General features: G+C 51.3%; 1 protein-coding gene across 2 annotated transcripts in view; it reads right to left on the minus strand.

Moving 5' to 3' along the window:
- The window catches only part of ARHGAP4 (Rho GTPase activating protein 4), a 48,001-nt gene that overhangs the window by 6,847 nt on the left and 15,922 nt on the right, over positions 1-25,232 (minus strand). The window contains exons 2-18 of one of the 2 annotated variants that reach the window (XM_077329688.1): positions 22,162-22,357; positions 21,802-21,964; positions 19,972-20,034; positions 19,586-19,777; positions 17,899-18,027; positions 17,384-17,605; positions 15,899-16,000; positions 12,459-12,653; positions 10,465-10,549; positions 9,421-9,448; positions 7,950-7,977; positions 4,126-4,186; positions 3,927-4,004; positions 3,361-3,495; positions 2,185-2,290; positions 1,782-2,012; positions 455-531 (exon numbers count right to left, since the gene is read on the minus strand). In XM_077329688.1, coding sequence (XP_077185803.1) covers positions 455-531; positions 1,782-2,012; positions 2,185-2,290; positions 3,361-3,495; positions 3,927-4,004; positions 4,126-4,186; positions 7,950-7,977; positions 9,421-9,448; positions 10,465-10,549; positions 12,459-12,653; positions 15,899-16,000; positions 17,384-17,605; positions 17,899-18,027; positions 19,586-19,777; positions 19,972-20,034; positions 21,802-21,964; positions 22,162-22,357 — 2,091 coding nt within the window. Of the gene's footprint in view, positions 1-454; positions 532-1,781; positions 2,013-2,184; positions 2,291-3,360; positions 3,496-3,926; positions 4,005-4,125; positions 4,187-7,949; positions 7,978-8,180; positions 8,269-9,420; positions 9,449-10,464; positions 10,550-12,458; positions 12,654-15,898; positions 16,001-17,383; positions 17,606-17,898; positions 18,028-19,585; positions 19,778-19,971; positions 20,035-21,801; positions 21,965-22,161; positions 22,358-25,232 lie in introns of both variants that reach the window. The other variant, XM_077329687.1, reaches the window with a different exon arrangement.

Consider the following 25,232-nt stretch of genomic DNA (forward strand, 5'->3'; position numbering starts at 1 on the left):
TTTTAAAGTTTACTTCCAATAAAGCACAAGATTACTTCGAGTGAAGGCAAAAAAATGTGTTTTTTTGAATAAGTTCAGTTTTGAAAGGCATCCTTTTCCTGCCTGAAACGTCGAGCTCCCAAACTGAGCGCCAGCACGGATCTTTGTGCTGCGAGGGCAGCTGCTGCCAAAGTGACATTTCAAAAACAAAAAGTTTAAACTAAATGAATTGTCCTATCCTCTTTGAATACCCCCACACACACACACACACACACACACACACACAGACACACGTACGCAGAAATGGCTCTGCTGGGGCAAAATGAGACCCCCCCCTCCAGGGGGAGCATGATTTCTGCCTCTGTGCCAGGGCAAAATAGGGGGAGAAATCAGGGAGGTATCTCCCCTTTCAAACCACCTGCTTACAAAGTCAGGACGCATCTTCTATCTCCCCCGATCCCCACCCCTCACTCACCGTCTTCACTAGCTGGCGTTTCAGGGGTCCCCTCTGTCTCCGGCTCCTCTGCAGTGGCTTCCAGGGGCAAGACGTCACTGTTTGGAGACAGAGAGAGAACATCAGGGTAGCCATGTTGGTTTAGACCTATGGCCCCACATCAGAGGGGACCCTGTGGCAGTAATGCCCCCTGCTGGCCACTCCACCACATCAGATAATCAGGCCTTCTGCCGCGGAACCCAGAAACCCCATCTGACTATCCCTGCTCATTCAGCCAGCGGTAGCCACAGCCCTGATAAAGCTGTTCTGACCGAGCAGGAATCTCAGAGTTCTGTCAGCTTCACCCACCTCACAGGATGTCTGTTGTGGGGAGAGGAAGGGAAGGTGAATATAAGCTGCTCTGAGACTCCTTCAGGGAGAGAAAAGCGGCATCTAAGAACCAACTCTTCTTCTTTTTGTGATATCAGGGCTCTCTCAGCCTCACCTCCCTCACAGGATGTCTGTTGTGGGGAGAGGAAAGGGAAGGCGACTGTAAGCCACTTTGAGACTCCTTCGGGTAGAGAAAAGCGGCATTTAAGAACCAACTCTTCTTCTTCTTCTTCCTTCTTCCTCCTCTTCTTCTTCTTCTTCTTGATTGGCCACTGGAGATATGACAGGCTGTACAATTTTTAAAATGTTGCTTCACCAGCAGCTGCCACTACAGCATGAGGTTCTTCATATGGAGAGCCAGCATGGAAAACCAGGTTTGATTCCCCCCCCTCCTCCACATGCCACCAGCTGGGTGACCTTGGCCAAGTCACAGCTCTCTCAAAGCTCTCTGCATCTCAGCTACCTCACAGGATATCTGTTGTGGGAAGATGAAGGGTAGGCAATTGTAGGCCAGTTTGAGACTCTTTCCCATAGTAAAAAGCAGTGTACAAAAAACAGCACTTCTTCTTCATTGTGTGACAGGAGATAAGCTGTGGGGGCCATTTTGTGTTTCCTGGGGCAGCCATTTTGTGGCCAGCTCCGCCTCCCAAAGCAGCCATTTTGTGACGGCCGCTTCATAACTACACCACAACACACCCTGTCAGAATTCCAAAGCTGGCCGCAGACTTAAAAATGCTGTTGTGTGTGTGTGTGTTCCCTGCCCTGTACATACAACCAAGCCAGCAACAAGTAGATTGATGTTTTAATGGGAATTTTAATGGGGTTAGTTGTTGTGACCCACCTCGAGCCTGTCGGGAAAGGCGGGAAATAAATCTTAATCTTAATCTTAATCTTAATCTTAATCCTAATCTTAATCCTAATCCTAATATTAATCCCTGCTTAGCCTGCCACGCCCACCCTGTCTCCCACCCACTCTCACCAGTACTCGTCCTCGGCCAAGGCCATGACCTTCTCATACTGGGGCCCGGATAACTGGCTGGTCCCGGGGAAGATGGCCTCGTGATGCACGATCAGGCACTTCACCACCTCATTGATGTGCGGCTGCACCGACACGGCGTCCTGCCCCGCAGGGACCGTCACCAGGGTGGGGCCGAAGCACACGGCTAGGTTGTGAGGGTCCATCATATTCTCATCGCTGTACTGCGATAAGCTGTGGGGAGAAGAGGTGGGTGCCGATGAAGGAGCCAGCCAGGGAGCAGAGAGAACAGTGACCTCCCCACATGCGCATGACCCTGGCAGTGCGCCTGCCCCCCGTCGGAAATTGAGGTGGAATATCTTTCAAGCAAGAAGCACAGCCCCCGTTCACAATCCCCGATACTCACTGGTTGAGGAAAGCAAAGAGGTAACGCAAAACCACCAACACGGCAGCCGGGAGCCGCGGAAGGAGAGCTCGGAGGTGGGAGATGCGCTCGGCTGAAGATTCCAGTTCTGAGACGCACATTAAAGAGAGGGAGAGGATATTGGAGGAAGCAGCCGAACAGCATGAAAATGCACACGGGAAATCTGATTTTTAAAACCCTCCATTAGAATTAGTCCGCCTACTGAGGACACCGGGTGCAAAGCCCCGAGAATCCTAAATCATGTCCCGGATTAAATGAAAATAAAATGTCGGGATTCGGCAAGGAAGGACAAGGTTTCTTGGCCTGTAGAATTACAGAAGAGGGGCCAAACAATTTGGGGGGGAAACGGATTTGATTTTTGTAAAGAAATGAAATTCTTTAATATTAGCGAGACATGTGTCTGTCTCCCCCCCCCCTCGTTGCATAGTGAATACTTTTCCCAGTTACGTTGTGAAAAGATGCACGATTCTTCTGCAAATAACTGTAATTACTAGATGATTAATTTTTGCCGGGTTTATACTGCGAGGGCTTTTAAACGTTTTGACGTGGCTATTCTCAACAGGGGCCATATGGGACCCGCAGGGGAATCCCGGCACATTTGAAGGGGGTCAAAAAGGACCTCAAATAGCTTATGGGGGGGCCCTGGTAACTGGACCAGCGAAATATCCTTCTTGTCATCATGTATGAGGTCATAAATTGCTAGAAAGCTCGACTATCAAGGGGAAGAAAAAGGAATAATGTAATCCATTCCTTTGTGTGCGCTGGAATTTTTTTTTTTTTTAATGGCTGCATATAGTTCTCTTGGTCGAATGTTCTAGAAATCTGTTTTGTGTATGTATAAGACAAGGTTTGCTGAGTGTAGTTAGTTCATTCAGAGGAGGGCAGGGAAGGGTTCCTGTTGGCAGCGGGGGAGAAGAACCACAGTCATGTAGAATGGTACCAGCTAGATATCAGGGGGAGAAAATTCACAATCAGAGTAGTTCAGCAGAGGAATGGGCTGCCTAAGGAGGTGGGGAGCTCCCTCTCACTGGCCATCTTCAGGCAGCGGCTGGACAGATGGTCCAAATGCCCAGCGTCATAATGGCACATTCACAGCCTGAGACGGAGAGCATCCGTGACCAGGCAGGACCACACGAACATCTAAACGCACACACTTACGGGCCGTGGCCAGCAGCTCAGGGACGACGTCACTGGGAAAGAGGGGTTTCTCCAGTCCCCGGAAATATAACTTCAGCACTCCAGCCACGGAATCCAGGTCGTGTTGCAGGAAACCGTCAGCCAATGGGTCCTCACCTGGCGAAAGAGGAAAAAGGCATTACCACGTTTCTTTTCCCCTCCGTTATGAACTCAGGCAGTGCCAGCCCGACGCTGAAAGAAACTGCCAGACCGGGAGAAACTCGACAGTCTTTATGTTGGTGAGGTGCAAAAATGGTTGGCAGGGGAGGATCAGGTTCAAATTCTTCTGTGGCTGAATGACCACGGACAAACTGCTTCTCGCCCGGCCCACCTTACAGGGCTGTTGTGAGAGTCGAGGAGTTTTTAACTGTTGTGTAGCCGGCTTGCCAGGAGGGACAGCATAAGACTCTAAATCTAAATACATAAATGTGGAGCATCAGGGCTACGGCGGAAAAAAACATTGTGTTTCCAAAGCAAATGATACACACACACAAACATACACACACACACACACACATATATATTTACATTTAACCCACCATGCTCACCTTTTTCAAAGGCATTCCGGATCTCAGCCACCTGAGCCTGAGATCCCGGCACCCGGAAAATACCTTCATGCTGCAACCCTGGGGGAAAATCAAGGTGAGAAAACTGATCTATTTTGTCTGACTTCTTTCCTCAGCCTGTGGCTGGGGGGAAGGGGGGCGCTGGGATGGGATTGGGGGGTGGGGGGCGCACAAGTCTTACCGTGGAGGTTTATGAAACGAACACAGCTCTCCACCACCAATGGGATAGCCTGACCTGAGCCCTAGAGTTATGGGGAGGAAGCAGAAAGTCACGGCAGAGTTTCTCCACGGCACGTCTGGGGGAGGGGAGCGATGGGTTTGCAGCCGATCCGTAGGAGTGTGTAAGGGCCCCTGAATGCACTGTGTGTGTGTGTGTGTGTGTGTGTGTGTGTGTGTGTGTGTGTGGAAAAGGCTGCCAAGTCGCAGCTGATTTATGGTGACCGTGGACAAGAGATGTTTGCAGGTGGTTTTGCCACTGCTTGCCTCAATTGCATTAGATAGTGAAGCTAGTTTTCGTTTTCTTTTGTTTTCTTTGCTGTACGGTCTTGAGAGAGGTGTGCTGCCAACAGATAAACTTATAATTTGAGAACTACTCTAATAAACTTAGGCTTGTGAGGTCTCCCCTGTCCAATAGGGGGATGTGGGGTAGGGAGCCAGTTTCAAGTTGGGAAACCCCTGGAGATTTGGCGATGGAGTCTGGGGAAGCCAGCGACCTCACTGGGGTACAATGCTTTAGAGTCCAGCTTCCAGAGCAGGCCTTTTCTCCAGGGGAACTGATCTCTGCAGTCTGGAGAGGAGCTGGAATTCCAGGGGATCCCCAGGCCCCACCTGGAGGCTGGCATCCCTGACCCTCAGTGGGGTCCAAGGCCCCAGAGTCCCCCCTCCCAAGCAGCCCTTTCCTCCAGGGGAACTGATCTCTGCAGTCTAGAGAGGAGCTGGAATTCCGGGGGATCCCCAGGTCCCTTCTGGAGGATGCCATCTTTAAGTAAACTATATATTTTACAAGGTTTGTTTTCATTCTGAGAACTGAGTTCAGGTCTAGTCTGCTTGAAAGACGGTATAAGTTTCACACTCAGCACTACCTTCACCAGATCCAAATGAGAATAAATTCCATCATCTCTTATAGCCAGGTCAGAAGGATGTGACAAGGAATTCATAAGGACATGGTGGATCTTTTCACATTTGTATCTGATGAAGGGAGCTTTGCCTCTTGTTAGCTTACACTCTAGAAACCCCTGCTGGGCTTTAAGGCATTGCTGGATTCGAATCTTGCTCTTCTACTGCGGACCGACACAGCCATCCCCCTGAGCCTATGAATTAGGGGGAAACCCAGCTAACGTTAAAAACACATACCTTAGGGACCTACAAGAATTCTTGGCTACACGCTTTCAAGAGTCACAGCTCACTTCATCAGAGACAAGTGAGAATGAACCCTCCTTCTTTATATCTAGATCAGAAGGGTGTCACGAAGAATATATAGGGACATAAGGGCTGCTGGTTCTTTTTTCTGATGAAGGGAGTTTGGAAAGCTTCTATCCAGGAAAACCTTATTAGTCTCCAGGGTGATCCTGGAATCTAACTGTTCTACTGAAAACCAAAACAAGTATTATTATAGATTCAAACGGGTAGCCGTGTTGGTCTGAAGTAGCACAATAAAATCAGAGTCCAGTGGCACCTTTAAGGCCAACAAAGATTTATGCAAGGTGTGAGCTTTCAAGTCCTCAGGAAGAGTGCTTGCACTCGAAAGCTCACGCCTTGAATAAATCTTTGTATTATTAAGACAGGCATCCAAGTAATGCCTGCAAGGGCCATGGGGCGAGGTGGGGGGCTGGAGGGCAGAGCAATCTTGGAGAAGCTCCACTTCCCACGGCACAGAGCACCACGTTTCTATTGCGCTGCTGGTCAAATAAAACACAGTCGCATCAGGTCTAGGGGGCGGAAATACAGAAGTAGGATAAGTAAGGATAAGCAATCCTTTTTAAAACCGCTTCCGGTTCTTTCCGGTTTCCAGAAGCAGAGCTCCCCCTTGCTGTGACCAGGTGCTTAGCGACGCTGGAATTTCAGTCCGGGATTTCGACAGCGGGTTTTAAAAGGTAAAGCTGAAAGCAGAACACACACCGTCCCGAGCTCTGCTCTGCATTTCATGGGCAACCCGCAATCACGATGCCCTCCCCTCCCCCCCCCAGTCTTTGCCCCACCCACAAAAATCAATTAATAAGCCGGGGAAGGGAAGGGAAGGGTTAGGGGAGGAGGAGTCAGTACGAACCATGCTTGTGCGGACATGCAGAATCCTCGCGCAAACACAAACAGGCTCTTCCAAATGCACACCCCGTCTCTGTTTGGTGTAAACCGCGCTGAGCCTTCACCCCTCTAGAATGGGCTATCTTGGGGTAGCATAGATGAGACTGGAGTTTCTGCCACATCTGTTTTCTGCCACATCTGGAGAGCCAGTTTGGTGTAGTCCAGGGGTAGTCAAACTGCGGCCCTCCAGATGTCCATGAACTACAATTCCCAGGAGCCCCCTGCCAGCGAATGCTGGCAGGGGGCTCCTGGGAATTGCAGTCCATGGACATCTGGAGGGCCACAGTTTGACTACCCCTGGTGTAGTGGTTAGGAGTGCGGACTTCTAATCTGGCATGCCGGGTTCGATTCTGCGCTCCCCCACATGCAACCAGCTGGGTGACCTTGGGCTAGTCACAGTCCTGATAAAGCTGTTCTGAGCAAGCAGGAATATCGGGGCTCTCTCAGCCTCACCCACCCCACAGGGTGTCTGTTGTGGGAGAGGAAAGGGAAGGTGATTGTAAGCCGCTTTGAGCCTCCTTCGGGTAGAGAAAAGCGGCATCTAAGAACCAACTCTTCTTCTTCTTTACTGTTTTATTCCGTTTACTAGAAATTAAGCCCGCTGTAAAAAAAAATACAGCGGGCGCTAGCTGTTCCCAACTGCCCTGGCAGCAACGCCCCGGCTGGTGGGAAGGGCTGGGGCCCCCGAACTCCCCCCCCCCAGGGTGAAGCCCTCCCCAGGAAAAACCCTTTCCAGGCACTGGGCTTTTACCTCCCCCCCCCCCAGGGAAAAAGCCTTCCCAGGGCCCGGGGAGCTTGATGCGCTCCGTGATGCCTGGGAAGGCTCCCTCCCCTGCCCCCCGGGCCAGCCGACGGGGGACTGCGGGCCTACCTTCCCGCTTGCGGATTGTGTGGGTGCTTGGCTCTTGCATGCCCACAAAAATGCCCATCGCCACTTTGGGGTTGAGGCTGTCCAGGGATTCTGATTTTTTTCGGGGGGGGGGCATCATCTGGGCATGTAATTGGGGTCACTGTGAGTGGGCAGGTAGTTGCGAATTTCCTGCATTCTTCAGGGGGTGGGCTAGATGCCCCTGGAAGTCTCAACACTGATTCTATGATACTGATTCCTTGGGATTCCTGCAAACTTGGAACGTCTGGCCAGAGCCCCAAACACACACACACTTCCCGCAACCTTCCGAGCTCCCTGAACCTTTTCAAAAATATCCATGTTGCAAATCTTTGGATAACCAGTAGCTTGCCAAACTCGCCCCCTCCAACTCCCTCCAGCTCAGAAACATGAGCAAGGCCATCTCTCCATCCCTGCTAGGCTAGCTCCCCTCCTCGCCTGTTATGTGTGATCCAGATGTGGCCCAGTAGTCTGTGGCTGCATGCACACCGTGCTCACCCCAACAGCATGCCAAGAATTCCACATGGCCAGCAAGCGGACGAAGAGAGAGATCGGGAAGAGCACGCAGACAGCGGGAGAGGGCAGAGTTACACATACAGGGGAGAAAACTTCACTGCCGTCCGTGCGCAGAACCATGCATCCATGCATACCACTTGTGCGCACGCCAACTCACTCTCCGGCGACGTCACAAGAGCCAGAGAAGCGTCCTCACTGAGAACCTCCCCCTTCCCCTAGCTCCAGTTCCGGCCGGCATCGACCGAGCAAAACAGAGAGACCCTCCCCCTTCCTTGCATGCGCACACGGCACGGATCGTGTACCTGTTTCCGCGCCTGCAGCCTCCGCCTCCTTATAGGGCCAGCCGGGACAGGAAAGACAGATTCAGCTGCAAGCACATGACAGGCAGAGGGGGGGGCAGCGGGTGCAAAGTAGGAGGAGCCACAGAGGGGCCAGGGAGCTCTTGTGCTAGGTGGAGGGGCCAGGAAGCAAAGCTAGGCCAGAGGGACTCAGGCGGGAGGGCGTAAGCTCAGGGTGCTGGTGGCAGCCGGTACCTCCACAAAGGCCTGCAGGTCCCCCTCGAAGAGCTTGTGGTGGTAACAGGAGGGAGGGCGGGAACGCCGGACGCGCTGGGATTGTGGCCTGGAATCCGCGTTTGGGTCGTGCGGGGAGGAAGGAAGAGGTCAGAGGCACCCCTTGGAAACGGGAACTCCTTCCTATAATTCAGGTGTGCCAGGTGTGTCAGGGTTACCAGCCCCCCCCCCCCCAGGGACAGGTTTGGGGGCACCATTTATTTATTTTTATTTAGATTTGTCCCCGCCACTCCCGGAGCCAATCCGGCTCATGGCGGTTTACAGTAAAAACAAAAATACAATAAAATATAACAAAACAACATTCCCCCATGGCCAGCTGGATAGCCGAGGGACTTACCATCAGCTGAGGTGGCCTATCCTGGCATCTCAGCAAGGTTGCTGATCGATGCTGGGATGCTCTGGCATTTGGGAGAAAACTCTATGGGGAAAATGGCTTCCGCCCTGGACTTGTTGCCCAAATCCCAGAGCACCCAGCATCGACAGGTTGAGTTCAGTGGCACCTTTAAGGTACAGAAGTTTGTACCTTGAATGGAACTTTGTCAAGTCTTAAAGATGCCACTGGACTCAAGCTTTGTCTGAACGTTTTAAAAAAGGAATTACAAAGTGGCCCAACATATCTACCGAGCACTCCCCGCGCCCCCATGACATCACTTCCTGTGCACGCAGGAAGTGATGTTGCCAGGTTCCCGGTGACCTTGCTGAGATGCCAGGCTTGGCCTCCCCCACCCGGGATAAAACCTTGCATCGCTTCCTCCACCACAAAGCAGGCCATAGGTGCTCTCCACCGCCGCAGTGGAAAGATAATCCACAGAGCTCCCATCTTGTCATGTGCCGCTGCCACCAATCCTGAAGTGGGTTCTGGCTCATGGAAGCTTATGCCGCAAATTACTTGCGTTCATCTTTTTGGCAGAGAGGGCTAAAGGGCCCCCCCTCCCGAATCCTGCTCCCCCCCACCTAACGATTTCTCCTGCAATCACCTCCCACGTCTAACGATTTCTCCTGCAATCACCTCCCACGTCTAACGATTTCTCCTGCAATCACCTCCCACGTCTAACGATTTCTCCTGCAATCACCTCCCACGTCTAACGATTTCTCCTGCAATCACCCCCCACGTCTAACGATTTCTCCTGCAATGACCTCCCACGTCTAACGATTTCTCCTGCAATCACCTCCCACGTCTAACGATTTCTCCTGCAATTACCTGGCCAGCTCTCGATCCACCGCAGCACCTAGAAGATCAAGGAATTGGGAGTCAGGAAACAGTTAACGTTCGGCCTCCCAGATTCCAATCTAGTGGCTCCTCGGAAACCGGTAAGATTTTGAGACTCAAAAGTTCCCTTTGTCAGATCTGGAAACGGTGTTCGTCTTTTACGATTCTGCTGGGCTCAAAATCTTGCAATTTTTATTAACTAAAATGACAGAAAAAACCCTATCTCAAAAATCTTGGTTTCTACGGGTGGTCAAGCTGTGGCTCGCCAGATGTCCATGGACTACAATTCCCATGAGCCCCTGCTAGCAGGGGCTCATGGGAACTGTAGTCCATGGACATCTGGTGAGCCACAGTTTGGCCGCTGATGCTGGAGGGTGGACCTGGGTTCAAATCTTGCTATCTACTGTGGACCCAACATGGTATCTTTGTTCTCTTGGGTCACATCCACTTGTATGGTCGCCAGCTCTGGGTCAGAAAATACCTGGAGATTTAGGGAGTGGAGCCTGGGGAAAAGCAAGTTTTGGGGTGGGGTAGGGAGGGGAGGGACCTCAGCATGGCACAATGCCTTAAAATCTACCCTTCAAAACAGTTGTTTTCTCCAGCGGCACCGATCTCTCTTGTCTGGAGATCAGCCCTAATAGTGAGAGATCCCCAGGCCCCACCTGGAGGTTGGGAACCCTATCCACTCCCCAGATTTAAACTGCTTGTCAATCCTCTAGAACAGGGGTAGTCAAACTGCGGCCTTCCAGATGTCCATGGACTACAATTCCCAGGAGCCCCTGCCAGCGAATGGGAATTGTAGTCCATGGACATCTGGAGGGCCGCAGTTTGACTACCCCTGCTCTAGAACGTCTGGTGGCTTCACTGGGCAGCTAGACGTCCTCTCCCTGCATCCACAAACTACAACTCCCAGAATCCTCAGTGGGGGAACACATCCTGGTACTAAAAGGAGCGCACTGTGATAAACGGGATCTTGATTTTCAGCCTATCCCGAAGCCTCAGACCTGCATGCAAGCAGATTCTTCCTGTCCTCACCCTTCTCAATGGCCTCCTTCATCTGGTCATGCTTTGCTTGTAGCTTTGCTTGAACGCTCCGGCCAGAGAGATATTCCTTGAACTTCTGCAGGAAAAAAAAAGGAAAAGAATAGTTGGTATTTATACCCTGCTTTTCACTACCCAAAGGTGCCTCAAATCGGCTTACAATCACTTTCTCTTCCTCTCTGTGAACAGAAAACCCAGGAAATAGGTGGGGCTGAGAGTGCTCTGACAGGACGGCTTAGTGAGAACAGAGGCTAGCTTGGATTTTGAAGGCCTGAAGGCTACACTTCAGTCAGCAGGTGTCCATAGAGAAAACTCTTTGGATGAGGCCTGGAATTGCAAGGAAGTAAGGTAGAACCGTCTAACAAAATGTTTAGCATATTAGCCAGTGAAGCTAGCTTTTGTTCTTTTTGGAGTGGCTTGATTTTAGAGAACTGTACTAATCTATAAGGTAACGGTAAAGGTATCCCCTGTGCAAGCACTGAGTCATGTCTGACCCTTGGGGTGACGCCCTCCAGCGTTTTCATGGCAGACTCAATACGGGGTGGTTTGCCAGTGCCTTCCCCAGTCATTACCGTTTACCTCCCAGCAAGCTGGGTACTCATTTTACCCACCTCGGAAGGATGGAGGGCTGAGTCCAACTTGAGCCGGCTGCTGGGATTGAACTCCCAGCCTCATGGGCAGAGCTTCAGCCAGCATGTCTGCTGCCTTACCATCCTGCGCCACAAGAGGCTCTGTACTAATCTATACATATTGATAAATTGATATTGATATGTTTTAACGAATCTGTCATTTGCACACCCTTGCTCTGGGGAGCCACGGGGGTTCTGGCTTGGACTCCTTGACCTCATCTGAGACAGCCTCTCCCCAAGACAAACTGAGGCAGTTGCCTCAGGCAACCCAACTGGAGCATCACTGGACAGCTGGAGAGGGAGAGAACAGATATCTGGCCAATAGGCCTGACCTATCGGGAAACACAGAAAGGGACGGGATTGCATGAGAACAGAAGGGTTTTCCTGTGGACCGTGCTCAGGACCTACGGCAAGCTGAGGCCAATGCCCACGCATCTCCTGGCACCCACATCCACACGCTTCCTCTGCCTGCCTGCCTGCCTGCCTGCCTGGGAGTCCCTGATCCCTAGGGCTGTGCATTTAGAATCATAAAATCCTAGAGTTGGAAGGGGCCATACAGGCCATCTAGTCCAACCCCCTGCTCAATACAGGATCATAGAATCACAGAATCATAGAGTTGGAAGGGGCCATACAGGCCATCTAGTTCAGCCCCCTGCTCAATACAGGATCATAGAATCACAGAATCATAGAGTTGGAAGGGGCCATACAGGCCATCTAGTCCAACCCCCTGCTCAATACAGGATCATAGAATCACAGAATCATAGAGTTGGAAGGGGCCATACAGGCCATCTAGTCCAACCCCCTGCTCAATACAGGATCATAGAATCCTAGAGTTGGAAGGGGCCATACAGGCCATCTAGTTCAGCCCCCTGCTCAATACAGGATCATAGAATCACAGAATCATAGAGTTGGAAGGGGCCATACAGGCCATCTAGTCCAACCCCCTGCTCAATACAGGATCATAGAATCATAGAGTTGGAAGGGGCCATACAGGCCATCTAGTCCAACCCCCTGCTCAATACAGGATCATAGAATCACAGAATCATAGAGTTGGAAGGGGCCATACAGGCCATCTAGTCCAACCCCCTGCTCAATACAGGATCATAGAATCCTAGAGTTGGAAGGGGCCATACAGGCCATCTAGTCCAACCCCCTGCTCAATACAGGATCATAGAATCCTAGAGTTGGAAGGGGCCATACAGGCCATCTAGTCCAGCCCCCTGCTCAGCGCACGATTTGGCCACTATGAAAAATATAGCCCCCAAATACCTTATCGGCATTTCCCACCCCCACCCCCATTCATTCCCAATCTCCCCCACTGTTTCTGAGGCTACCGTTCCACTTCGTCCAGGACTATACCATAATGTAGAAGCTCTCCGTCTCCTGCTGGTTGGCCCGGCGCTTGGCCAGCGCTTGCTTCCCGCCGGCGTCGGAGCCGGTGGACTTGAGCGACTCCGTGGACTGACAGCCTTGGAAGGCATCGAGGATCTCTGGCTCTTCGGCCGCCAAGAGGTCAACCAGGCTTTGCAGGGTGGCCTTGAGGGTTTTGTTCACCTGGGGAGGAAAGCGACAAACTCTCTAGCAGGGTTAACCAACATGGCGCCCACGGGCAGGGCTAGGCCTACCCCACTCTTCCTTTAGTGCTCACAGCAGGAAGTGGGCGGGGACACTGTAAGGCAGAACTTGCACGACTAACCGGGACCTGAGTTCATAGAATCATAGAATCATAGAGTTGGAAGGGGCCATAGAGGCCATCTAGTCTAACCCCCTGCTCAACGCAGGATTAGCCCAAAGCATCCTAAAGCATCCAAGAAAAGTGTGTATCCAACCTTTGCTTGAAGACTGCCAGTGAGGGGGAGCTCACCACCTCCTTAGGCAGCCTATTCCACTGCTGAACTACTCTGACTGTGAAAATGTTTTTCCTGGTATCTAGCCTATATCGTTGTACTTGAAGTTTAAACCCATCACTGCGCGTCCTCTCCTCTGCAGCCAGCAGAAACAGCGTCCTGCCCTCCTCCAAGTGACACCCTTTCAAATACTTAAAGAGGGCTATCATGTCCCCTCTCAACCTCCTTTTCTCCAGGCTGAACATTTCCAAGTCCCTCAACCTATCTTCATAGGGCTTGGTCCCTTGGCCCCAGATCATCTTCGTTGCTCTCCTCTGTACCCTTTCAATTTTATCGACGTCCTTCTTGAAGTGAGGCCTCCAGAACTGCACACAGTACTCCAGGTAACTGAGTTATTCATGTGGAGGTTTGGAAGAATGGGTTACCAGCTCCCAGTGGCCCTCTGAGCAGAAGCCATCTGTGGTCTGGGCCTGGCCTCTCTATGCCCCCAAAAGACCATTGAGTTGATTCCAACAGGCTGGTGTTCCCCGGCCCATGAGAGGCACGGCAGGTCCTGGCCCCTACCTGGTGGAATGAGCTTCCGGAGGAGATACAGGCCCTGTCGGAGCTTTCTCAGTTCTGCAGAGGCTGTAGAATAGAGCTCTTCCACCAGGTGTTTGGTTGAGGCTTGGCTGCCAGGGACATCCAAGAACCGCCCCCCTCCCTCCCTCGAAACACTCCGTCCTGCACCATCTAGCTCTGGCCACTAAAGGGGGAGCCAACGTGGGCGAGATAGAAAGCACGGGGTGCCAATTTTCAGAGAATTTATAAAGCGGTTTTAACTATGTTGATTTTATTTGATGTACACCGCCCTGAGACAGCTGGGCCGAGAGAGGCGGCCCTATAAATCCAGTTGTAAATACAAAATAAATCTGCTGCCTTCCTCCCCGTGAACTTTGCAGCCAGAAGGCAAGGACTATTGAGAAGAATCAAACACTGGTCCTCTCCCTGCACCTGGGGGGTCACCAGAAATAAATTTAACTCTCCCCGCTTTTAGGCAATGGGGCACCGCTTCTTCGTCGCAAGAGTAAGGACCAGGTGGAAGGAAGTGGTGGCAGCTACAAGCATAGACAGCTCCAAGGGGGGACGGGATAAATCTACGGACCGGAGGTCCATCAGTGGCTGTTAGCCACAAGCTCCCGATGGAGCACTCTGCCTGGCGCAGGGAGGCTCTATATTCTTGGGGCTTGGGGGGCCACAGTGGGAGGGCTTCTGACCCCACTGGAGGACCTCCTGATGGCCCCTTGGTTTTGGCCAAAGTGTGACACAGAGTGTTGGACTGGAGGGGCCACTGGCTGATCCAACATGGCTTCTCTCACTTCTGAGTCAGTGATGCTCTGTATTCCGGGTGTTCAGGGGACCACAGTAGGAGAGCTTCTGGAGTTCTGGCTCTGTTGGTGGACCTCCCAATGGCCCCTGGGCTTTGGCCACTGTGTACTGGACTGGATGGCCCATAAGCTTGATCCAGCATAGTTTCTCTCACATCTGAGTCAGTGATGCTTTGTATCCTGGGTGCGTGGGTGGGCCATGGGGGGAGGGCTTCTGGAGTTCTGGCTCTGCTGGTGGACCTCCCGATGGCCCCTGGGCTTTGGCCACTGTGTACTGGATGGCCCATAAGCTTGATCCAGCATAGTTTCTCTCACATCTGAGTCAGTGATGCTTTGTATCCTGGGTGCGTGGGTGGGCCATGGGGGGAGGGCTTCTGGAGTTCTGGCTCTGCTGGTGGACCTCCTGATGGCTTTGGCCATTGCGTACTGGACTGGATGGGCCATTAGCCTGATCCAGCATGGCTCCGCTTATGGCCGGGACATCGATGCTCTGTGCTGGTGGTGCTTGGGGGGCCACAGTGGGAGGGTTACTGGAGTTCTGGCCCTGCTGTCAGACCTCCTGAAGGCCCTTGTGTTTTGGCCATTGTGTGACACAGAGGCCTGGATGGGATGAGCCACTGGCCAGACCCAACATGGCTTCTCTTATATTCTTGCGTTCTAAACATTCAGTGTTAGGAATGTGGAGTAAAGATCTGAAATTTACGAACAGTTATTATATTAAGGAAAACTATTATAAAATGCATTACTGTTGGTACATGACTCCGCACAAATTATCAAAAATGAATAAAAGTCTATCGGACAAATGCTGGAAATGCGGAGAAGTGAGAGGGACAATGTTCCATATGTGGTGGACATGCAAAAGAGCAAGACACTTTTGGCAGGATATCCACAAAGAAATCTCAAAAATCTTTAAGGACTCCATAGCTCTAAATCCTGAAGCTTATCTTTTAGGTTTTCTGGTAAATGAAAAAGATAAAAAATATGGAGAGTTATTTAGATATTTGACAACAGCGGCAAGGATAGTCTGGGCAAAAAAATGGAAGTTAAAAGAGACGCCCACCATATTTGATTGGCAGTTGAAAACATTGGAAATTGCTCAGATGGCAAAATTGACAACCTATGTTGAAGATAAACTAATAACGGATTTTAAGACAAAATGGAACTTATGGATAGAGTATATTAGAAAAAAGTATAGTTGTGGATTTATGACTATTGGTTATGATTTATAATTTATAAGGGGAAATGAGAATGGATTGAAATTTTGTGCAGGAGAATTAATGTTTTTTTTCACGTATATTCTTTAACAAATACAGTTGGAAGTTATTATTTATAAATGTAATATAATCTATTAACATATAATTTTGGAGATGGCTAAATGTATTTTTCTTGTATTGGATTATAAATAAAATTAGAAATTAAAAAAAAAAACATTCAGTGTATCCCGTGCTGCCAGGGTTCACGGCCGTTTACGGACAAAGCAATCCAGCTGGCTGAAAACCCCCCAACTTGCATCTTGTGAATTCCTAGGTGGGAGGATTTGGGGGGAAAGGGAAGGAGGAAGGGGCTTCTCCCCGCTCTCACCCACCTCGTCGGTCTCCAGGGTGATGGCATTGAGGCGAGCCTGGATATGTTGGAAGCGAGAGACCAGCTCATTTCTCAGGGGCCCTTCGGCTCGGACGGTGGACACCTGGACAGGGCGAGAGGGAAGTCGGATAGAAGGGGTGGAAAGAAGGCCCTGGCAGAGAGCGGAGATGAACTGGGTCTGCGTGGAAGAGCATCCACTGGGCGTACAGAAGGTCATCCGTCCGATTCTCATCATCGCATTAAAGGAATCTGGGAGTACGTGAAGGGAAAGCCCTCTGAGACTCTGCTTGGCATGCAGAAGGTCCCAGGTTCAATCCCCGGCATCTCCAGTTAGAAGGACCAGGCAGGAGGGGATGGGGAAGACCTAGGCATGAGACCCTGGCTCAGTGGCAGAGCCTCTGCTTGGCAGGCAGAAGGTCCCAGGTTCAATCCCCGGCATCTCCAGTTAGAAGGACCAGGCAGGAGGGGATGGGAAGGACCTTGGCCTGAGACCCTGGCTCAGTGGCAGAGCCTCTGCTTGGCAGGCAGAAGGTCCCAGGTTCAATCCCCGGCATCTCCAGTTAGAAGGACCAGGCAGGAGGGGATGGGAAAGACCTTGGCCTGAGACCCTGGCTCAGTGGCAGAGCCTCTGCTTGGCAGGCAGAAGGTCCCAGGTTCAATCCCCGGCATCTCCAGTTAGAAGGACCAGGCAGGAGGGGATGGGAAAGACCTTGGCCTGAGACCCTGGCTCAGTGGCAGAGCCTCTGCTTGGCAGGCAGAAGGTCCCAGGTTCAATCCCCAACAGCATCTCCAGTTAGAAGGACCAAGCAGGAGGGGATGGGAAGGACCTTGGCCTGAGACCCTGGCTCAGTGGCAGAGCCTCTGCTTGGCAGGCAGAAGGTCCCAGGTTCAATCCCCGGCATCTCCAGTTAGAAGGACCGGGCAGGAGGGGATGGGAAGGACCTTGGCCTGAGACCCTGGCTCAGTGGCAGAGCCTCTGCTTGGCAGGCAGAAGGTCCCAGGTTCAATCCCCGGCATCTCCAGTTAGAAGGACCGGGCAGGAGGGGATGGGAAGGACCTTGGCCTGAGACCCTGGCTCAGTGGCAGAGCCTCTGCTTGGCAGGCAGAAGGTCCCAGGTTCAATCCCCGGCATCTCCAGTTAGAAGGACCGGGCAGGAGGGGATGGGAAGGACCTTGGCCTGAGACCCTGGCTCAGTGGCAGAGCCTCTGCTTGGCAGGCAGAAGGTCCCAGGTTCAATCCCCGGCATATCCAGTTAGAAGGACCAGGCAGGAGGGGATGGGAAGGACCTTGGCCTGAGACCCTGGCTCAGTGGCAGAACCTCTGCTTAACATGCAGAAGGCCCTAAGTTCAACCCCCGGCATCTCCAGTTAAAAAGATTAGTTAAGACGTGATGTGAAAGGCCTGAGATGCTGGAGAGCTGCTGCCAGCCAGAGTAGACAATACCAAAAACGGCAGATCGAGTGTCATGAACCAGCCACCGCTTACCTCGTCACCTTCATGAGGCTGGTAGTCGAAGCACAGCGGAGGGCAATAGGCCGCAGGGTTGGCCTCCATCAAGCGGGACTTATCTGCCAGCGGGTCCAGGGCGTCCACCGCTCCTTCGACAGTGCAGAGGCCTTGCTGCCAGGAGGCCTGGGCACGGGACTCCGCCGCCAGGTACGTCTTCAGTACTTTGCCCAGGGAAAGGTGGAAGCCTAGATCAAAACACTGGGGAACAGAGAGAGAGAGGGGGATGAGGTTGTACCCGGGAGCGATACAGCAACATTGTGCACCCCTCCCCATGTCCTCCCCCCCCCCAGATGCCAGGCAGGGGACATAAAGCGCTAGGTCAGGGGCAGCCAAACGGTGGCTCTTCCAATGTCCATGGACTACAATTCCCATGAGCCCCTGCCAGCACCGTGCTGGCAGGGGCTCATGGGAATTGTAGTCCATGGACATCGGAAGAGCCACAGTTTGGTCACCCCTGCAGTAAAGGTTCATCGTGCAGATTACGGACTCACGTCGAGCAAGTCGTTCACGTCCCGCACGTAATAGTTGCTGGTGGCTGCGTTGGCAGCGTGCAGGCTCAGCAGGTAGTCGTTCCGGGCCTTGGCGCACTTCAGCTTACTCTCCAGGTACTTGGACTGCCTCTGTCGGGAGGGGAGAACTGTGAAGCTGGACGTAACGACGATCCCTAAGCCGATTTTCCAGCCGCGACACCCAAACCGCTTTTTGGGGAGGGCGGCATAGAATCATAGAATCATAGAGTTGGAAGGGTCCATAGAGGCCATTTAGTCCAACCCCCTGCTCAACGCAGGATCAGCCCCAAGCATCCTAAAGCATCCAAGAAAAGTGTGTATCCAACCTCTGCTTGAAGACTGCCAGTGAGGGGGAGCTCACCACCTCCTTAGGCAGCCTATTCCTCTGCTGAACTACTCTGACTGTGAAAAACTTCTTCCTGATATCTAGCCTATATCGTTGTAAGTTTAAACCCATTACTGCATGTCGTCTCCTCTGCAGCCAGCAGAAACAGCATCCTGCCCTCCTCCAAGTGACAACCTTTCAAATACTTAAAGAGGGCTATCATGTCCACATCCTCCCCCTGATCAGGCGGTCTGCTGCAGACGCCAACCACTATCCTCTGTTTTCCCTTCCCTTATCTTCACCCAGATACTTCCCACCGCAGCGTCACTCTCCTCCTCTAGTATTTCTTGACAGGCAAGCCCTAAAGTACATACAGAATGGGGACGGCTAAATATCAGGGGGGGGGGGGGAAACCGGTTCAGTCAGATTAGTTCAGCAGTGGAAAGGGCTGCCTAAGGAGGTGGGGAGCTCCCCTCCGCTGGTGATCTTCAAGCAGCGGCTGGACAGATCCTTCTGGATGTTTTAGGCAGATCCTGCATTGGGCAGGGGGTTGGATTAGATGGCCTGGATGGCTCCTTCGAACTTTCTGGTTCTATGATTCTACAATGAGGAGGATCTGAAGATAGGTTGGCTCAAATGTTCCGGATGGGTCAAATGGACCGGATGAGTAGTTCAGCAGTGGAATAGGCTGCCTAAGGAGGTGGTGAGCTCCCCCTCACTGGCAGTCTTCAAGCAAAGGTTGGATACACACTTTTCTTGGATGCTATAGGATGCTCTGGGCTGATCCTGCGTTGAGCAGGGGGTTGGACTAGATGGCCTGTGTGGCCCCTTCCAACTCTATGATTCTATGATTCTATGACCTGATCCAACAGGGCTTCTCTTACATTCTTATGAATGGGGCAGTGTTGCTCTGTATTCTTGGTGCTTGAAGAAGGGCAAGGGTGGGAGGGATTAGTACAGGAGGACCTCCTGATGGCCCCTGGGTTTTGGCCACTGTGTGACGCAGAGGGGTGGACCAGATGGGCCACTGGCCTGATTCAACGTGGCTTCTCTTACATTCTTACGTTCTTAATATACTATTTTTATTTTCTTGCACCCCACTTTCTCAAACTCCCTTCCATACTGCTGAAAGATATCCATCAAAAAAAAAATGGACTGACAGCCCTAATAATGAATAGCCAGCCAAGACAGCAGTGCCGAGAGGACCGGTTTATAAATGTGATAAATCAAATCAGCCCCAGAATATACATCTTTCAAAACCGTGATGCACCCCAGGAACAGATGATAGTCCCAATTTATCCACCCCCATCTTTGCCCCGCAGTTCCCCCCCCCCTAACTTCTACCTTTTCGAGCAGCCTCTCCACCTTCCGGAGCGAGGAGCGTCGGGGTGTCTTGTCGAGCCCCGCCCCTCCGGGAGAGCCCCCCGTGTCCAGGTGCCTCCCGCCGCCCCGCTTTTCCTCCTGGCGTTCCACCTCCCGCAACTTGGCCTCGGCGTTCAGGCAGTCAATGCGGTAGGTTTGGTAGGTCTTCATGGACTGCATGGAAACAGAGAGCGTCCAAAGGAGTCTGATCCCCCCCCCCAAGGACAACCCCCCAACAAAAAGGACCCCGTATGCTCACAGGGGCCCAATTTCCCACCCTCTCCAAGCCGTGGCCGGGTTTTCACCACGGCCAGAGAGGTGGGGAGAGGATGAGGTGACAGGAGGGGACGTCTTGGCTTTCCACTCACCATCTGCAACTCCGAAATGGACTTCAGCAGCTCTTCCTGCATCTGCTGTTCTATCTCTCTGCTCTGATAAGGGAGAACGAAGAGGAAAAAGTTAAGAGGGAGGGCGGCATCTTGGGGTTAAAAGCATAGAGTCATAGAGCTAGAAGGGACCTCAGGTGTAGTCAAACTGCGGCCCTCCAGATGTCCATGGACTACAATTGTAGTCCATGGACATCTGGAGGGCCGCAGTTTGACTACCCCTGATCTAGTTCAACACCCAGCAGAATGTAGGAAATGCACAACTACCTATCCAACCACAATGACCCCAATTCCACACCCAGATGATGACGACGAAGAAGAGCTGGTTCTTATATGCCGCTTTTCTCTACCCGAAGGAGTCTCAAAGCAGCTTACATTCACCTCTCAGGTGAGGCTGAGAAAACTTTGAAATTACTGCTCGGTCAGAACAGCTTCATCAGTGCTGTGGCAAGCCCAAGGTCGCCCAGCTGGCTGCATGTGGGGGAGCAGGGAATCAAACCCGGCTTGCCAGATTAGAAGTCCGCACTCCTAACCACGACACCAAGCTGATGCCGCCCCCTAAAAAAACAGAATCCCTGGCCAGTCTGGTCTGGAAGAAATTCACCTCCCGATCACAAATTGTCATTTGGCATTTTTATGGGCTTATGCTGTATTTTATTGGTTTTATGCTGTAAACTGCCCCGAGACGATTTGTCATGCGGGGCGGTATAGAAATGTAAATAAATATAAATTAATTGATTGATTGATTGATTTCCCTGAGTATCCAAGACAGACAAAAACCATCTGCCCACCCACCCACCCACAATCTCTGAGTGGCATAGCTGTTCTGTTCAAACGCAGTGGGGAACTCCCACCCCTAGAATCATAGAGTTAGAAGGGACCTCATAGCTCATCTAGTCCAAACCCCAGCACATGCATCTTGGATCTTGGTGCTGAGCAGGAAGAGAAACTCAGCTTTTGGGAGAACCAACTAAAGGTCCCTGGCCCTAAAGAAGCCCGCCTGTCCTCAACCAGGGCCAGAGCATTCTCTGTCCTGGCCCCCACCTGGTGGAAGGAGCTCCCAGAGGAGATCAGGGCCCCGACGGAGCTTAAACAGTTCCGCAGGGCCTGCAAAAGGGAGGTCTTCCGCCAGGCATTCGGTTGAGACCAGATATATATAACCAACAGCGACCAAAGGGCCCCTGCTCCCCGCCCCCTCTCAGAACACCACCTATACACTCTGGACCTGTTTGTATGTTGCAACGTTGTATTGTTTATGGGTTATACAATTATAATGTTATATGTTTACAATTATTAGTTATTATTGCATGGTTATTCAAATGTTTTATAGACTGTTCCATGTATTGTTCTTATGTTATTATGTAAGCCGCCCTGAGCCCCCGGGGAGGGCGGCATATAAATAAATAAATAAATAAATAAATAAATAAATAAATAAATAAATAAATAAATAAATAAATAAATAAATAAATAAATAAATAAATAAATAAATAAATAAATAAATAAATGAATGAATGAATGAATGAATGAATGAATGAATGAATGAATGAATGAATGAATGAAGCATGGAAGTACGTGAACAAATTCTTGCAAAGCAGAGGCAGAGATTCAGAGGCCTCCGAACAGAACTGGAGGAAAACCACCTGGAGACCCCAAACTCTCCTCCACCTTTTTAGAACAGGCGGTGGCAGAAAAGACGGACAGATGGGACCAGAAGCCAGCCCTGCAGCGTATCGGCTGTGAGCCCAAACTGATGGATTAAGCCCATCTCTTTCTGTCCTTTCCGGAAGGGAACCCAACCGCCAAGGCACTCACTTTCCTGGCCAGGCGCCCCACGTCGTCACTGATGTGCCCCAGCCGCAGCGCTAGGTGGCCCGTGTAGATCTCACTCAGGGCGCCGTGGTCCCGGCTCGCCTGTCGCGTTTGGTTGAGGATCGTGTACCAGCAGTTCAAGGGGGACGGGAGGTTCTGGTCTTTCCTGAAAAGGAGACCGGAGGTCGTTACGTTTGGAACCGGGCAGGTTCAGCCCTGCCCCTCCGGGTCACTTCCTCCCAAGCTGCTGCCTACCTGCCATCCTCTGCAGGCAGGGACATGGACACAGGTCACAGGCGGCCCTTCCTTCAGTTCCCACCTCCCAGCCCCGTTTCCTACGAGACCTGCTCAGGAGACTCCCACCTGAAGTTCTGATGCTCCTTGGAGCCACGGATCTTCGCTGAGAAGCGGTCAGAGAGTTTCTCCAGCCCTCGCGAATATTCCTGCTCCACCTCGGCCTTCCGGCGAAGGAAGTCCGCCACGTCCTGGAGCAGCTGCTGGCGACTCTCCGCCTGAGAGTCAAGGCCCCGGACCTGCTCGCCCATCTGCCAGCGCATTTCTGGAGGGGAGGAAGGAAGGTGACCAAGCCTGGAAGGGTCTCGAGCCCCTGCTGAAAAATGCAAGATCTGCCGCGTATGTGACAGAACAGAATGCAAAGAATGTCCTGCAGGAGTATCGAGGGAGATGTGTGTTTAGCATAATTCGATCGGGAACATCTGGATCTTTTTTCTGATTATCTCCTCCTGCGTCCTTGTTGGCTCAGTGGGAGTCTACCTGCTTGCCCCCAGAACAGCAGTTGAGTGGAAAGAATGACTACAGGCAACAGTTAGAAACAGCTAGTGGGGTCTCTCCTTTCTACACAAAGCTGTTTCTCTTCCCACTAAAATTATATTGTTCTTTTAAGCAGCTTGGTGCCTCGCTCCTCTTTACTGACTGAAATTCTGCCTACACATAAGTCGTCAACCTCTGGCACATCAGTCAAATCATACAATCATAGAGTTGGAAGGGGCCATACAGGCCATCTAGTCCAACCCCCTGCTCAACGCAGGATCACCCAAAGCATCCTAAAGCATCCAAGAAAAGTGTGTATCCAACCTTTGCTTGAAGACTGCCAGTGAGGGGGAGCTCACCACCTCCTTAGGCAGCCTATTCCACTGCTGAACTACTCTGACTGTGAAAGTTTTTTCCCTGATATCTAGCCTATATCGTTATACTTGAAGTTTAAACCCATCCTCTGCAGCCAAATTTGGAAAGGATCTTTTTTCCCTATGGAAGATAGGCGTAGCTTGAAAGCAGAATCCGGCAAGGAGGTCTTTGAATCATGTCACAAACTTGTGGCAGCTGTGAAATATAACTTTAAATGGACGTCAGTACGGTTTTCACTCCCTAGCAGAAAGAGCCACTGCAGGTATAAGGGGATGCCAACTTCCAGGTGGGCCCTGGAGATCCCTTCGACTCTAGAACATTACACCCCTCTGAGGTCCTTTCCTTTCCCAAACGCTTCAATCCCCACAATTTCCACGAATTCCCCAACCTAGAACTGGCAAACCTACAGGCATACCTATCAATGACACAAACATAGATTCAGATTCTGACGCACACAAACGAACAATCAGCTATAGGTCAGCCCGCAAAATAATAAATGAGCAGAAGAATGTCAAGATAATTATTTTTAAAGGGCATTTTGAGTCACGAGAATACTTCAAGAGAACACTGGATTCATAACGTGGTGGGTGCTGGCCAATCAGTGCTGATCAGAGGGTTTCTTTTTTCTTTTTTTACAGTTTGAGCGTGCAGAGGAATGTACACAGCATTACAAGGACTTTGAGACTGCTCAAATTAATGCACACTTGGATACAGCCGTACCAAACCATGCATAATAGGGAAGGGAAGGAAAGGGGGAGAGAGAGAGAGAAAGGAAGAAAGGAAGGAAGGAAGGAAGGAAGGAAGGAAGGAAGGAAGGAAGGAAGGAAGGAAGGAAGGAAGGAAGAAAGAAAGAAAGAAAGAAAGAAAGAAAGAAAGAAAGAAAGAAAGAAAGAAAGAAAGAAAGAAAGAAAGAAAGAAAGAAAGAAAGAAAGAAAGAAAGAAAGAAAGAAAGAAAGAAAGAAAGAAAGAAAGAAAGAAAGAAAGAAAGAAAGAAAGAAAGAGTTCTCTTGGCTAGCGATTTTCACAAAACCTCCTTCTGGGAGGAGGAACAGGAAGAGAATCTTGCTGCAAAAGTTATTTAAAGATTCAAAAGAAAAAGATGCTACCAAAAAGTATTTCCTGAACTTTTCAAGTTTCTGTTCCCCTTTAGCGCAAAACGCACCTCTAGGCATCTGTGCCACATACAAGCCGAGGGAGATTTTTGCACATCATGCTGTAGCTCTGGGCTATGGGTTGAGAAATGCTGGCAGGGGCTCATGGGAATTGTAGTCCATGGACATCTGTAGGGCCGCAGGTTGACTACCCCTGCTCCTCAGGATCTCACGTCAAGGTTAACACACTGCTTTGTTGAAGAATGTTAATAAAATAAATCTTTACTGCCAGGCCTACTATCCAGAGAGGTCTGCCTCACAGTTTGAAACCCTGAGGACTATTTCATGCCTTTTCTTTTTCTTCATGTCACAAGGACCTCCAGGTCAATTCACCTAGACCAGTGGTTCTCAACCTGGGGGTCAGGACCCCTTTGGGGGTCGAATGATCCTTTTCACAGGGGTCACAGCAGGGCAAAGCAGCTTGGCTGGGAGGGCGCCATCCACACAACAGCCTTGCGGGGTAGATCGAGACGGAGTGTTCATCTGACTGGAGCAGCGGAAAAGAGCGAGATCGGCATGGTGGGACAAGAGGCAGAACTGAACTGAGAAACCCCGGAAAAAACCCAATTTATATGTATTCCTGAACAATGGCTCTTCACGCCACTGGACAGTTTCGATTTAATTTCTGTGAAAGAACACTTGCATAATTTTAGGGTTGGGGTCACCACAACATGGAGAACTGTATTAAAGGGCCGTAGCATTAGGAAGGTTGAGAACCACTCACCTAGACAAAATAGGTTCAGGGATGCCAGCCTCCAGTTGGGGCCTGGGGATCCCCTGGAATTCCAGCTCCTCTCCAGACTGCAGAGCTCAGTTCCCCTGGAGGAAAGGGCTGCTTGGGAGGGGGGAACTCTGTGGCCTTGGACCCCTCTGAGGGTCAGGGATGCCAGCCTCCAGGTGGGGCCTGGGGATCCCCTGGAATTCCAGCTCCTCTCCAGACTGCAGAGATCAGTTCCCCTGGAGAAAAGGGCTGCTTGGGAGGGGGGACTCTGTGGCCTTGGGCCCTACTGAGGGTCAGGGATGCCAGCCTCCAGGTGGGGCCTGGGGATCCCCTGGAATTCCAGCTCCTCTCCAGACTGCAGAGATCAGTTCCCCTGGAGGAAAGGGCTGCTTGTGAGGGGGGACTCTGTGGCCTTG

Source organism: Paroedura picta, chromosome 3, assembly GCF_049243985.1.
Source record: "Paroedura picta isolate Pp20150507F chromosome 3, Ppicta_v3.0, whole genome shotgun sequence".
In the NCBI taxonomy this organism is placed as follows: Eukaryota; Metazoa; Chordata; class Lepidosauria; order Squamata; family Gekkonidae; genus Paroedura; species Paroedura picta.